Raw genomic sequence first — 14,242 nt, 5'->3', positions numbered from 1 at the left:
TGGTAGTGGAAAACTTTCTGACCTGCAAGTCTTGCTTAGAAGGAAAAATGACCAAGAGACCTTTTAAGGAATAGGGGGTCAGCTTCTCTTTACAAAGTTGTGGCTTGGGAATGAATTAGATCTAGATATAGATCCAAGGGAAGGTGAACTCTAGAGGGAGAAATTAGGGTTAGATGAGTTGTAGTGGGGATGGGAAGTGTTTTCAGAGAGGAGAAAGTAGAAGTTAGGGTTTCCTGGAGAGAGCAGGCGGCGCTGCACGGCCATGTCTTATAGACACGGCCTGGGTGGGTCACGTGCTGCACGGCCGTGCCGAATGGCACGACCTCTCATTTTCTCCCCTCGGCCACACCTGCACGGTCGTGTCGAATGGCACGGCCCATGACTTCTTTCTCTCGGCCAGGCTCGCATGGCCATGCCGAATGGCACGACCTCTCCTTTTCTCCCATCGGCCAGGCTCTCACAGCCGTGTCGGATGGCACGACCTCTCCTTTTCTCTTTTCTACACTAGCCACATAGTCGTGCAGGGTTGCACGGCCCGTGGCTTGTAGCTCGGTATGACTCGTCCTTCTTAGTTTCGGTTCCTCCGACACCTCCACGCCCATGAACTACTCACGGCCAGCTCATGGAGGACAATGCACATCCTAAAAATGGACAATCAAAAGAAAAGCAATAGATCAAACTTGTCAAAGAAACAAAACACATAACAGAACGACAAACAGAAATGAAAAACCCTTGGGTTGCCTCCCAAGAAGCGCTTGTTTTAGGTCCTTAGCTTGACCCTATTTCATTCAGTGTGGGTCGAGCCCGTGGGAGAATGGCTCTCCTTCTGGCCTCGATGCTTCAGCCTGCCCCTTCAATTTTGCTCGTGCAGGACAGATGTATTTCTTGCTGCTTGCTGGAGGGGAACTCTCATGGAAACTGCACTCTCCTTCCTTGTGTGTACTGATTTTGTGAGAATTTCCATGAGAGGAGGGGTTGCAGATAGAAGAATTGGGCAGGTCAAATTTGATCTTTTCCTTGCCGATCTCTAAGGATAGCTTATGGCTCTTCACATCGATGACGGCTCCAGCCGTGTCAAGGAATGGTCTTCCAAGGATGATCAGTATCTTGGGATCTTCCTCCATGTCCAAGACAATGAAATCTGTAGGAACTTTACATCTACCCACTTCAACTAGCACATCTTCCACTATTCCCATTGGGTATCTGCATGAATGATCAGCTAGTTCCAGTATCATCGTGGTTAATTTAATGTTCTGGAGCCCCAACTTCTTGCATAAGGAGTACGGGAGTAGGCTGACACTAGCTCCAAGTCACAGAAAGCTCTCGGTATGAGTTCAGAACCAATTTTGTATAGTATGGAGAAACTTCCTGGATCTTGAAGTTTAGGGGGAGGATTCGGCATAAGGAGAGTGATGTAATTCTTTGTTAGTGCTACAGTCTCGAAGTCGCCTTTCTATCTTCTGTTAGATAAAATCCCCTTTAAAAATTTGGCGAACTTCAGCATTTGGTGCAGCGCATCTATCAGTGGTACTTCTATGCAGATTTCTTTGATCTTCTTTAGGAAACGGTTGAACTCTTCATCCTTCTGGGATGCTATAAGCTTCTGAGGAAAAGGGATCTTCAGATTCTGTGGCTAAGCTTGAAGAGTTTTTTCAACCTTTTTAGTAGCCTCCTCTCCATCCCTGTTAGGAGTCTGACTGGGCATTAGAGTGTTAGTTAGAGCCCTAGAGCCAATCATTTGATGATTATTGTATGGACTCATTGTATCATATTCTTGTATATAAATAAAGGCATTTGTTTTGGTTATTATACTTACTTGTATTGGAGCCAAATAACTAAGTATAATAGCGTCCTTGAGTAGAATATTTTTAACTATATCAATCGATTGGTTGAATCGATAGTGAGATGATATAGGGAACACTACTCTTAATCATTCCTAGTCAAGTATTAATATTCAGGGACAATGTTAAATGCGATGAGACTAGCATGTAGGTCAACTCGATGACTTGATCTCACAAGTCATGGATATAGATATATCAAGTTGACACATCGGTATGCATTGGAGAATGTATACTGAATGACCCGTCATGAGAAAGTATCATGGATCGTTATATGAGTGTCATATACTTTCTCATGTGGCTATTAGTATGACTATTAGTCCTTGGACCTGAAGTCACCATGGTTCCCTACATAAGGAGTTACATACTTTGGCTTCGTCAAACATCACCCATAACTAGGTGGACTATAAAGGCGATTATTGGGTATGTAACAAATTATGCGGAGGGATGTGAGTGATGTAGATGGGATCTATCCCTCCTATATGACGGGAGAGACATCGATATTCTTGATAGAGTGAGACCACTAAGTGCATGACCATGCCCAAATGAGTCAATATGAGATGTTGAGCTCATTTGATTGAGTGAGTCTACTTGGGATTCAAGATTTAGATTGATTAGAGGATGACACGGTCTATGCCTCACATTGATCAATCTAGATGTCAAGGATAGAAGGACACTTGTCATATATTGTGAAGAGTCACAACTAGTAGTCACAAGATGATGTTGGATCTCAACATTCTTATAACTTGGGTAGTAATGATGTGTTGCTAGATACCACTCATTACTTATGCTTCTAAATGGGTTTAGGAGTATTGCCAACGTTATAAGAACCTATAGGGTCACACACAAAGGGAAATTAGATGGAGATTAGGTTCATTTGATGAACCTAAACGATTAGGTTCATGTGATGAACCAAATTGGATTAAGAGTAATCTAAATTGAGCTAATTGAGTTGGACTCAATTTGGTTCACGTGTTAAGTGAGTCTAATTTGGACTTAGACTAATTTAATTAATTTATTTCAATGAATAGAGATTCATTAAATTAAAATTGACTTGAACCAATGGTTAGATTTGATCAACCATGGGAGAGAAGTGGTCAAGTTTGACTTGACTTGAGAGGAAGATGAAGAGTCAAGTTTGACTTGACTATTTGCCACCTCATTGGTGAGTTGGCATTAAGTGGGCCAATGATGATGCTCCACATCATCATAGTTGCTTAAGTGTGATGCCACCTCATGGGAGTTACCAAGAGTTGTGTCTCTTGGCATCCAATGGAGGTTACAAACCACCTAAGGCGGTCGGCCACTTTCATTCAAGGGGTAAGTTTCATTTTGTTTTGAAACCTCCTTCTTCTTCCTCAAGCTCTCATTTTCTCTCCCTCTCCTCCAACATTACTGATCTTCTAAGGTTGCTAGCACATCCGTAGAGGTTCTCTCCATCGAGTTGTTTGTATGGATACACATAGAGGAGTATCTACTTTGATACTTTCGAGATCCGGCGAACCTTGGACGAGCGGGATTGCGAAGGGCATCGCATCAAGGGTAAACTTTTCTCCTTTGTAGATCTAGTGTAGATCTAGGATAGAAAACTCGTACGTGAAAGTTTTACGTAATTTTATTTCTTCGCACGGATCCGTGGCATGGGGGTTTCGGGGTTTCCACAACGCAAAAAGCAGTTTTTGTGCACGAAAAACCCAACAGTGGTCTTAGAGCCACATACGAAGCGCGTACGAGTTTATTTTGTGTTTTTATGAAAAACTTTCAGTTCTGTAACATTCTGTAAATTTACTGTTTTTATAGATTTTATGGGTATTTTTCTCGTAGAAGCGAAGCACAAGTGTTTAGACACTTGTAGGCTTCGACTACCGAGAAGATATTTCCGAAACGGCAAGGTTTCGCCCCAAATAGTTTTAGGACAGCGAACTAAGGCGTTGTAGGATCGCTTAGGAATACTCGTGATGGTTATATCGCGGGTAGGGGCGCTGCCCCTGACCCTGCAAGGGGCTTCGTTCCGCGATTGCGCCCGAAAATCGCTAAACGGGACCGCTGGGAATTTTTACTCATAAAAATTGTAAAAATTGTATGAAAAATTACAGAAATTTATAGAAATTACATAATTTTAATTATGTATTATTTTGTGATAGTCATTGCCCAAAAGACCCAATTTGATTGGATATTGTGTGTTGTAATTCATAATACGGCCTGCGTGCCGTCATGTGATTGTGTGTGTTGTATATTTGATACGCGACCTGCGCGTCGTGCCTTTCTATTTATTTATTCTTGTTGTAAATAGTTTAGACTCGAATGTAACTCGAGTTTCAAAATTGTAATGTACAAAATTGGAGCGGTGGAAGGTCCACTCGAGACGGAGTTACGAGGAGGGTGCGAGCAACACAAGGTGGTCAAAGGAAGGAGCTTGAGAAGCTGTTGACCTTAGCTTGACCATCCGATCTTCTCATTGGCTTGAGAAGATCGTAGTAGGGCCATGACTAATCACAAAACATTTAATTAATTGTTTGTGTGTGTATATGTGATGCATGCTAGAATAAGTAATTAATTAGCGCCTTAACGATTCGATTCGATCAATCGCGTATATGATACACCTCGATGATTAGATTAGATCTAAATCGCGTACATGATGCACCCTAACGATTAGATTAGATCTAAATCGAGTATATGATACACCTCGTCGATTAGATTAGATCTCAATCGCGATAACTCATAATGCCTACCATGCCATGACACCTATCACTACCTCGATCACATGTAGTTGTTGAATCTGCCAAAGCAGAGCAACACATATTATCTTGGTAGGGTACGGAGGGACAATCTTGGTCCTGCCTATCAACGCATGGGTGAGTAAAACTCAATTAGATTGAGTAACTAGTTAACTCAATTGGATCGAGTTTAACTATAGGCATTTTCCAATGGTTGGTAGATAGGTCAAAATCACGTTTATATTAACTCTCGGGCGTATTAGCCAAAGCTAACTCGAGTTTTAATATAAATGCGGATCTTGATCCTATAAACAAGAGTTGCATAGAGATGTAATTGGTAATTAGTTACCTACCGATCATACTAAGTCTTGGGCGATTTAGCCAAAACTAACTCAAGGCGTAGTATGATGTGGATCTTGTCCCACACGAATTATAGATAGTTGGTTAGAATCTAGTTAGTGTGGTTTGACCACATCTCTCACTTGATTCTGTTGGTTGCTACTCGGAAAACCTAGAGGTTCCACTGTACAAAAATTTTGTACAAAGGTATGAACCTTTTCCTAGCTACCATGTGTTCTTTTAAATTAAATTTTGGATCGCCTGCGGAACTTAACACGTTTGATCCAAAACTTAATCTATTTGTTCTTTTAGGTTTTGACTTGGATCTCCTGCGGAACTTAACACGTTCGACCCAAATCACCTTAAGTTATTAATTCCATTAAATATTAATTTCCATAATTGGTTCCCAGTACTGACGTGGCGAGGCACATGGCCTTCTTGGATATGGGAGCAACCACCACCGACTAGACAAAACCTTTTATAGAAATCTAATATTTAATTTCCTAAAATAACTTTAGGTTAACCAAAAAGAACAATCAAATCACAAGGACAAATAAAACAAAAGAACACAACTTTGAAAAACATATTCTAAATACTAGAATCGTAAGCCTCTTGTATTTGGTATTATTTCCATAAATAACTAGTATGATGCGGAAAAGGAAAAACTACTAGTTATACCTTCTAGAAAGACCTCTTGATCTTCTACCGTATTCCTCTTCTAACCTCGGACGTTGTGTGGACAACGATCTTCCGAGATGAGAAACCACCAATCACCTTCTTCTTCCTTGCAAGTTTCGGCCATCAAAACTTCTCCTAGGATGAAGAGGTTCGGCCACCACCACCATGCTCCAAGGGATGCTAGAAAAGAGGCTTCTTTTCTCTCCTTCTTCTCCTTCTTAGATCCGGCCACCAAAGCTATCTCCACCATGAGAAGGTTTCGGCCACACAAAGAAAAGGAGAGGAAAGAAAGGGCCGGCCACACCCAAGGAGAAAAGAGAGGAAAAATAGAATAGAGTTCTTAGCCTTGAAGCCTCCTCTACCCCCTCTTTTATAATCCTTGGTCTTGGCAAATAAGGAAAATTTAATAAAACCTTCCTTAATTCTTTTGCCATTGAAAAGGAAAATTTATTTAATTAAAAATAATTTTTCTTTTCAATTTTGCAATGGCCGGCCACACCAAGAAATCTCCAAACAAATAAAATTTTAAACACCAATTAAAACTTCCTTATTTGCTTCCGAAAATTTATAAAAATTTCTCCAATAATTTAATCCCTTCATGATTGGTTTATAAAAAGGAAATTTAATAAATTAAAATCTTTCTTTTAAACATGTGGATAAAAAGAAAGTTATCTCTAAAAATTAAAATCTCTTTTAATCTACAAATAAGGAAAGATATCAAATCTTTTCTCAATCTTTTGTAGAAACTAATAAAAGAGAATTATTAATTTTTAAACTTTCTTTTAAATCATGAACATAGTTAAAAAGGAAAGTTTTCTTAAAATTTAAAATCCTCCTTTAATCAACAAATAAGGAAAGATTTCAAATTTTAAACTCTCTTTTAAACATGTAGATGATTTACAAATAAGGAAAGTTTTTACCAAAAATTAAAACCATCCTTTTAAATTACAAATAAGGAAAGAGATTAATCTCTTCTCTTAATCTTTTGTAGAAAACTATAAAAGGAAATTTTTAATTTTTAAACTCTCTTTTAAAATCATGATATCCACATAAGAAATAATTTTAATAAAAATCCTTTTTAATATTCTAGTGGCCGGCCACCTACATGGCTCATCCACTTGGTCTTGGCCGGCCCTAGCTTGGGTTCCAAGCTAGCTTGGCCGGCCCCATTGGATGGGTAAGAAGGTGGGTATGCGGTGGGTATAAATCTCTATATACTAGAGGCTACGATAGGGACCGAGAGGAGGAATTGGTTTTGGTCTCCCGATGAAATTAAGCATCCCGTGTTCGCCCCGAACACACAACTTAATTTCATCAATAATAATTCATTCCACTAAAGAACTATTATTGAACTACCGCACCAATCCCAAATTACATTTTGGGCTCCTTCTTATTATGAGTGTGTTAGTCTCCCTGTGTTTAAGATAACAAATGTCCACTAATTAAGTAAGTTCGACAACTCACTTAATTAATATCTAGCTCAAGAGTAGTACCACTCAACTTCATCGTCATGTCGGACTAAGTCCACCGCAGGGTTTAACATGACAATCCTTATGAGCTCCTCTTGGGGACATTCTCAACCTAGATCACTAGGACACGGTTTCCTTCTATAATCAACACACACACTATAAGTGATATCATTTCCCAACTTATCGGGCTTATTGATTCATCGAACTAAATCTCACCCATTGATAAATTAAAGAAATAAATATTAAATATATGTGCTTGTTATTATATTAGGATTAAGAGCACACACTTCCATAATAACTGAGGTCTTTGTTTCTTTATAAAGTCAGTATAAAAGAAACGACCTCTAATGGTCCTACTCAATACACTCTAAGTGTACTAGTGTAATTATATAGTTAAGATAAACTAATACCTAATTACACTACAACCTTCCAATGGTTTGTTCCTTTCCATTATGGTCGTGAGCTACTGTTTATAATTTATAAGGTACTGATAACATGATCCTCTATGTGTGACACCACACACCATGTTATCTACAATATAAATTAATTGAACAACTACATTTATCATAAATGTAAACATTTGACCAATGTGATTCTTATTTCTAGATAAATGTTTATACCAAAAGCTAGGCTTTTAGTATACACTCTAACAGATTACTGGGTATGTAACAAATTATGCGTGGACTATAAAGGCGATTACTGGGTATGTAACAAATTATGCGGAGGGATGTGAGTGATGTAGATGGGATCTATCCCTCCTATATGACGGGAGTGACATCGATATTCTTGATAGAGTGAGACCACGAAGTGCATGGCCATGCCCAAATGAGTCAATATGAGATATTGAGCTCATTTGATTTAGTGAGTCAACTTGGAGTTCAAGATTTAGATTGATTAGAGGATGAAACGGTCTATGCCTCACATTGATCAATCTAGATGTCTAGGATAGAAGGACACTTGTTATATATTGTAAGGAGTCACAATTAGTAGTCACAAGGTGATGTTGGATCTCAACATTCTTGTAACTTGGGTAGTAATGATGTGTTGCTAGATACCGCTCATTACTTATGCTCCTAAATGGGTTTAGGAGCATTGCCAATGTTATAAGAACCTATAGGGTCACACACAAAGGACAATTAGATGGAGATTAGGTTCATATGATGAGCCAAGAGGGTTAGATTCATATGATGAATCAAATTGGATTATGAGTAATCCTAATTGTACTAATTGAGTTGGACTCAAGTTGATTCATGTGTTCAATGAGTCTAATTTAGATTATGACTCATTGAATCAATTTAATTAAATGAATTAGATTCATTATATTAAATTGGCTTGAATCAAATGGTTGGATTAGATCAACCATGGGTGTTATAATGTCAAGTTTGACTTGACTTGAGAGGAAAAGGAAAAGTCAAGTTTTACTTGACTTTATGCCATATCATTTGTGAGTTGCATTAAGTGGCCAATAATGGTGCTACACATCATCATGTTTAGAACATGTGTGTGCCACCTCATGGAGGTTACAAATCTCCTCCTCATTTTAATGGCCACATTAAATGAGAGGAGGTTACAATAGTGGCCGGCCACTTATTGTGATGAATGGAATTCATTTTTCATTCAAGGCATTTTATTCTATCTTCTTCCTCCTTGAGCTCCTTCTTCTCTCCCTCTCATCCTACCTTGGCCGAACCCTACTAAGGTGCTATCACACTTTAGTTTGGTTTTCTCCCTCTTTTGTTCATGTGGATACGTGTAGAGGATTGTCTACTTTGACAATCTTGAGATCCGGTACCTTGGACGACCGGGATTCGCGAAGGGCGCGCATCAAGGGTAAAAGGCTCTTCTCCTAGTATATATCTAGGCTTTAGTAAATTCGTACTCGAATTTTGTTTTATTTTTACTTCGCACGGATCCGGTGACGGGGCTTACGGGGTTTTCGCGACGCGAAAAAGCGGTTTTCGCGACCCGAAAAACCCAGCAGGGAGTTCGTTCGATCTTGAAGAATTTCAAAATGTGAACAATAGCACTAAAGCCTCGATGGAAGTTGAACTGGAACCACAAAGTATTGTGAATGATGTTGTTCCACAAGGAGTTGAGGAACAACAACCTGTTCAAGTAGACCATGATAGGGTACGTCATCAGCCTGAGAGATACTCATTTCTCTTGTCTGACCATGATGACGTTGTGCTCATAGAGGATGTGCCCACCTCCTATCAGGAAGCTGTGATGAGACCAGATTCTGAGAAATGGCTAGAGGCCATGAGATCCGAGATGGAATCCATGTACACTAACCAAGTATGGACTTTGGTTGATCCACCTGAGGGCGTAAAACCTATAGGGTGTAAGTGGGTCTTTAAGAGAAAGACTAACATGGATAGACTTATCTATAAGGGTCGCTTGGTATCTAAAGGTTTCATGCAGATTCATGGTATTGACTATGATGAAACCTTTTCGCCAGTAGCGATGTTTAAATCCATTCGGATCATGCATGCTATTGCAGCATACCATGACTATGAGATATGGCAGATGGATGTCAAAACCGCATTTCTGAATGGAAACCTGCTCGAGGATGTGACATGACACAACCTGAGGGTTTTGTAGATCCACAACATACTAGCAGAGTATGCAAGCTGCATAGGTCCATTTATGGACTAAAGCAAGCTTCTCGGAACTGGAATCTTCGATTCGATGATGTAATCAAATAGTTTGGTTTCATCAAGAATGAAGATGAACCTTGTGTCTACAAGAAGGTTGTTGAGAGTACAGTTGTCTTCCTTATATTGTATGTGGATGACATACTACTCATTGGAAAAGACATCCCTTTGTTGCAGTCTGTCAAGACTTGGATATGGACTTGTTTCTCAATGAAGGACTTAGGTGAAGCATCCCGCATTCTAGGCATACAGATCTATAGAGATAGATCTAAGAGATTGCTTGGCCTAAGTCAGAGTACATATATTGACAAGGTACTCCTACGGTTTGCCATGCAGAACTCCAAGAAGGGATTTCTGCCGATGTTGTTGGTGTGGGAAGCATCCGACGATCGAACTCGTATTTTGATAATGGCAAAGGATTCAAAGTTAAGATGTTTAGTGATCTAACAAATCTGTTAAGCGTTTCAGGAAAAGACCTAACTTTGGTTAGGCAAGGTAAAAACCCTAGGGGGTGGTAACCCTAGGTCATAGGGGGTGGTAACCCTATGCGGAAAGTCTTGGCAGGTCGAAGGCTTCAGGAAAAAGTCCAAGGGGGTGGTAACGCTAGGTGGAAAGTCCTGGTGTCGCGAACCAGGTGAAAGACTAGACTAGCCGGGAAGCGGATGTCCAGCAGAAAGTCCGGAAGCTTCGAGTGCTGAGGAAAAGTACAGTCGATCTGGAGGATCGCACTGGCAGCAGGTAAATCTCCTAAGTGGAGTAGGTGAGGACGCGTTTCCCGCAGAGGGAACAGTAGGCGTCGGGTCGACCTAGGGTTTCCGGTTGGAAACCCGAAATCAGACTCGGACAGTTCGAAGGCTGTCAAACTTTCATACTATCACTTATGTGTTATGAGCTAACTTTGTGCTGCAGGGTATTTTTTGGATTAACATATCCTGCAGGGACCAAAGTGTAAAATTGGCCTCAGATGAATAGTACCAAGGTGCCTCCATGGAGCTTGGAGGTGCCTCGGGTGCAAAACCTGAACTGGCTGCGAAGCAAGCTTGGAGGCACCTTGGATAGCTTGATGAAGGCGCCTTGGAGAGGCTGAAGGCGCCTTGAACCTGATAAGGTTCGACCAGTTCAGCCCTTATCTCCGCGGCTGACTCGGCTCATTCAAGGCACCTTGGTGAACAGTAGAAGGCGCCTTGAACACCCTTTATAAGGGATCTCGACCAGCAGCTCAGAACAACAATTCACAAGCTTTCCTTTTGATGTGTGCTGCTCAAGAGTCGATTCTAAAGTGTTGTTGCAGTCGCCGACGACCTGAAGCTTCATTTATTATTATTTTGTTGTCGGTATTATTTCAATTTCAGTTGTACTTATTTCTACTTGTACTTATTCACTATATTTTAGTTGTTGCCCAAGGAAAGCGATCAAGGATCGCGGGCCTTCGAGTAGGAGTCAATCTAGGCTCCGAACGAAGTAAACGACCGTGTTCTTGTCTGTTTGTTTCTTTTTTATTCCGCTGCTTTAATTACTCGACGAACGTTTTACGATTCCAATAATCGAACGAAATAGCCGCGAGCGCTATTCACCCCCCCTCTAGCGCTTCTCGATCCAACAATTGGTATTAGAGCGGGGTAGCGTTGATCTGGTGCAATCACCAATCACGTAATTTTTCGCGGTGTTTTAAATTTTTCGGAGTCAACTGAAATTAGTATTCTTACTATATTCCAGTTTTTTTTCGTTTTTATCGATCTCGCTCGAAGTTGGTGCAACACCACTCGAGTTAGTTCTTTTTCAATTCTTTACTCCCTCACTGCTAATCCAAGACATATTCTTGGGATATATTTTTTTCTTTTTTGCATATTCTCTCAATGGCCCAACAAGAGGGTTTCAGCACCGTCCGTCCCCCGCTCTTCTCCGGAGAAGATTTTGGGTACTGGAAGGGACGGATGGAGACGTTTCTAAAGATCCAGGTCGAGATGTGGATGATCATCCGAACTGGATTTCAACTACCGACTGACACTGATGGCAAACCTACTCCCTGCGAAGCTTGGGAACCCTCCTTCATCAAGAAAGTGGAAGCCAACGCTAGAGCTACCTGCACCCTCTAGTGTGGACTGACTAAAGAGGAGCTCAACAGAGTTGGTCCATTCTCATCAGCAAAGGAGCTTTGGGAAAAGCTGATTGAACTTCACGAGGGAACCTCCGACGCAAAGGTGAGTAAACGTGATTTACAACTTAAAATTACTTTCAAAATTTAATTAACTTAAATTATTTTCAAAATTAATTAACTTAAAATCATTTTCAAAATTAATTAACTTAAAATTATTTTCAAACTTAATTAATTAAAATCATTTTCAAAATTAATTAACTTAAATCATTTTCAAAATAAATTAATTAAAATCACTTTCAAAATTTAATTAACTTAAAATTATTTTCAAAATTAACTTAATTAACTTAAATTATTTTCAAAATTAATTAACTTAAAATTATTTTCAAACTTAATTAATTAAAATCATTTTCAAAACTTAATTAACTTAAATTATTTTCAAAGTTAATTAACTTAAAATCATTTTCAAAATTAATTAACTTAAAATTATTTTCAAACTTAATCAATTAAAATCATTTTCAAAATTAATTAACTTAAAATTGTTTTCAAAATTAATTAATTAAAATCACTTTCAAAATTTAATTAACTTAAAATCATTTTAAAAATTAACTTAAAATTATTTTCAAAATTAATTAACTTAAAATTATTTTCAAAATTAATTAACTTAAAATTATTTTAAAAATTAATTAACTTAAAACATTTTCCAAAAACTTTTCAAAATGTAAATTTAATCAAACATCTCACAAACACCCATAGGATTAACTGATTGCTAACTTAGATTGGGTGAGATAGAAAAACTAAGGAGTCTACTTCAATTAAGCTATATTTGAATCCATTAAAAGGAAACCAATTCAACTACTTCATGTGTAGGAATTGGATCAATGGATATTGGATAGTGGATGCTCCAGACACATGACTGGAGATAAGTTGAAGTTTACTAAACTCAAATACAAGAATTTAGGATCGGTTGCATTCGGCAACGACGGTAAACTGAAAGTAATCGGAAAAGGTAATATTGAACTTAATTCTGACTTCATTATTCGAAATGTTTTATTGGTTGAAAATTTTAACTTTAATTTACTAAGTATAAGTTAATTGTGTGATAGTGGATACTTAGTCAATTTTGACAAATCTGGGTGTTTAGTTAAAAACATTGAAAACTCTTAAATCAGACTTAAAGGACTTAGAAAAAATAACATCTACATAATTGACCTATCAATATTCTCAATAAAGTGTCTCATGACACAACAAGAGGAAACCCAACTGTGGCACTGATGACTGGGTCACACTCACACTAGACTCATTTCTAAAATGAGTCAAAATGGTCTAGTTAGAGGTTTGCCAAAATTAAAATTCATTCAAAACTCAATCTGTAATGCTTGTCAACAAGGAAAACAAACCAAATCAACACACAAGTCAACGAATCTAGAAAGAACTAACTCTGTTCTTGAGCTCCTTCACCTTGACCTATTTAATTCACATGGAGCCAAGTCACTAAGCAAGAACCAGTATTGATTAGTTATAATTGATGACTACTCTAGATTCACATGGGTAAAATTTCTAAAAACAAAAGATGAAACCTTTGAAATATTTAGTAATTTCTCCAAATTAACAGAAAATGAAAAAGATATTAAAATTAAATGTATCAGAAGTGATCACGGGGGGAATTTGAAAATCATAGGTTTACCCAATTTTGTAAAATAAATGGATACCAACATGAATTTTCATGTCCTAGAACCCCCCAACAAAATGGTCTAGTGGAACGTAAAAATAGAACCCTACAAGAAGCAGCTAGAACCATGCTAAATGAGTATAACTTAAATCATCAATTTTGGGCCGAAGCCATAAATACAGCAAATTATATTCAAAATAGAATTCTAATTAACAAACCTCACAATAAAACACCTTATGAACTATATTACCATAAAATTCCCAACCTAAACTATTTAAAAGTATTTGGTTGTAAAGTTCACATTTTAAATACTAAAGATTACTTAGGAAAATTTACACCCAAATCTAACCAAGGAATATTTTTAGGATACTCCTCAACCAGTAGGGCCTTTAGAGTATATAATCAAAATACCTTAAAAGTTGAAGAAACAACTAATGTAATCTTTGATGAAGAAAACAACCTACCTAATATAAATGAAAATATTGACATCAATCCAAGAACTATAGAAGATGATGAAATCCAACCTAACCTTAATAAACCAGAAGAACCAGTTTCTGACCCACACATAAGACCAACTAGAGTAAGTACCTCTCACCCACCTGACCAAATTTTGGGTGACCCAAACCTAGGAGTCAGAACTAAATCCTCCTATAGAAACTTGAGTCAGATTGCCCTTATTTCTAAAATTGAACCTAAGTCTATAGAAGAAGCCCTACCTGACCCAGACTGGGTTATTGCTATGCAAGAAGAATTAGCCCAATTTGATAGAAACCAAGTCTG

At 38.3% G+C, this 14,242-nt stretch overlaps 1 protein-coding gene across 1 annotated transcript; it reads right to left on the bottom strand.

The window, feature by feature from the left end:
• Positions 1 to 788: 788 nt before the first annotated feature.
• LOC122023040 lies at positions 789 to 1,235 on the bottom strand. The gene has a single exon (XM_042581138.1). It carries the CDS (start codon positions 1,233 to 1,235, stop codon positions 789 to 791), a length of 447 nt encoding a protein of 148 aa, XP_042437072.1.
• Positions 1,236 to 14,242: the final 13,007 nt, after the last annotated feature.

This window comes from Zingiber officinale, chromosome 9B, assembly GCF_018446385.1.
Source record: "Zingiber officinale cultivar Zhangliang chromosome 9B, Zo_v1.1, whole genome shotgun sequence".
NCBI lineage: Eukaryota > Viridiplantae > Streptophyta > Magnoliopsida > Zingiberales > Zingiberaceae > Zingiber > Zingiber officinale.
This window is presented reverse-complemented; position numbering and strand designations above follow the sequence as displayed.

What these genes read in the sequence shown, in the direction of transcription:
- LOC122023040 (XM_042581138.1), bottom strand. Translation starts at nt 1,235, where the DNA reads ATGATACTGGAACTAGCTGATCATTCATGCAGATACCCAATGGGAATA.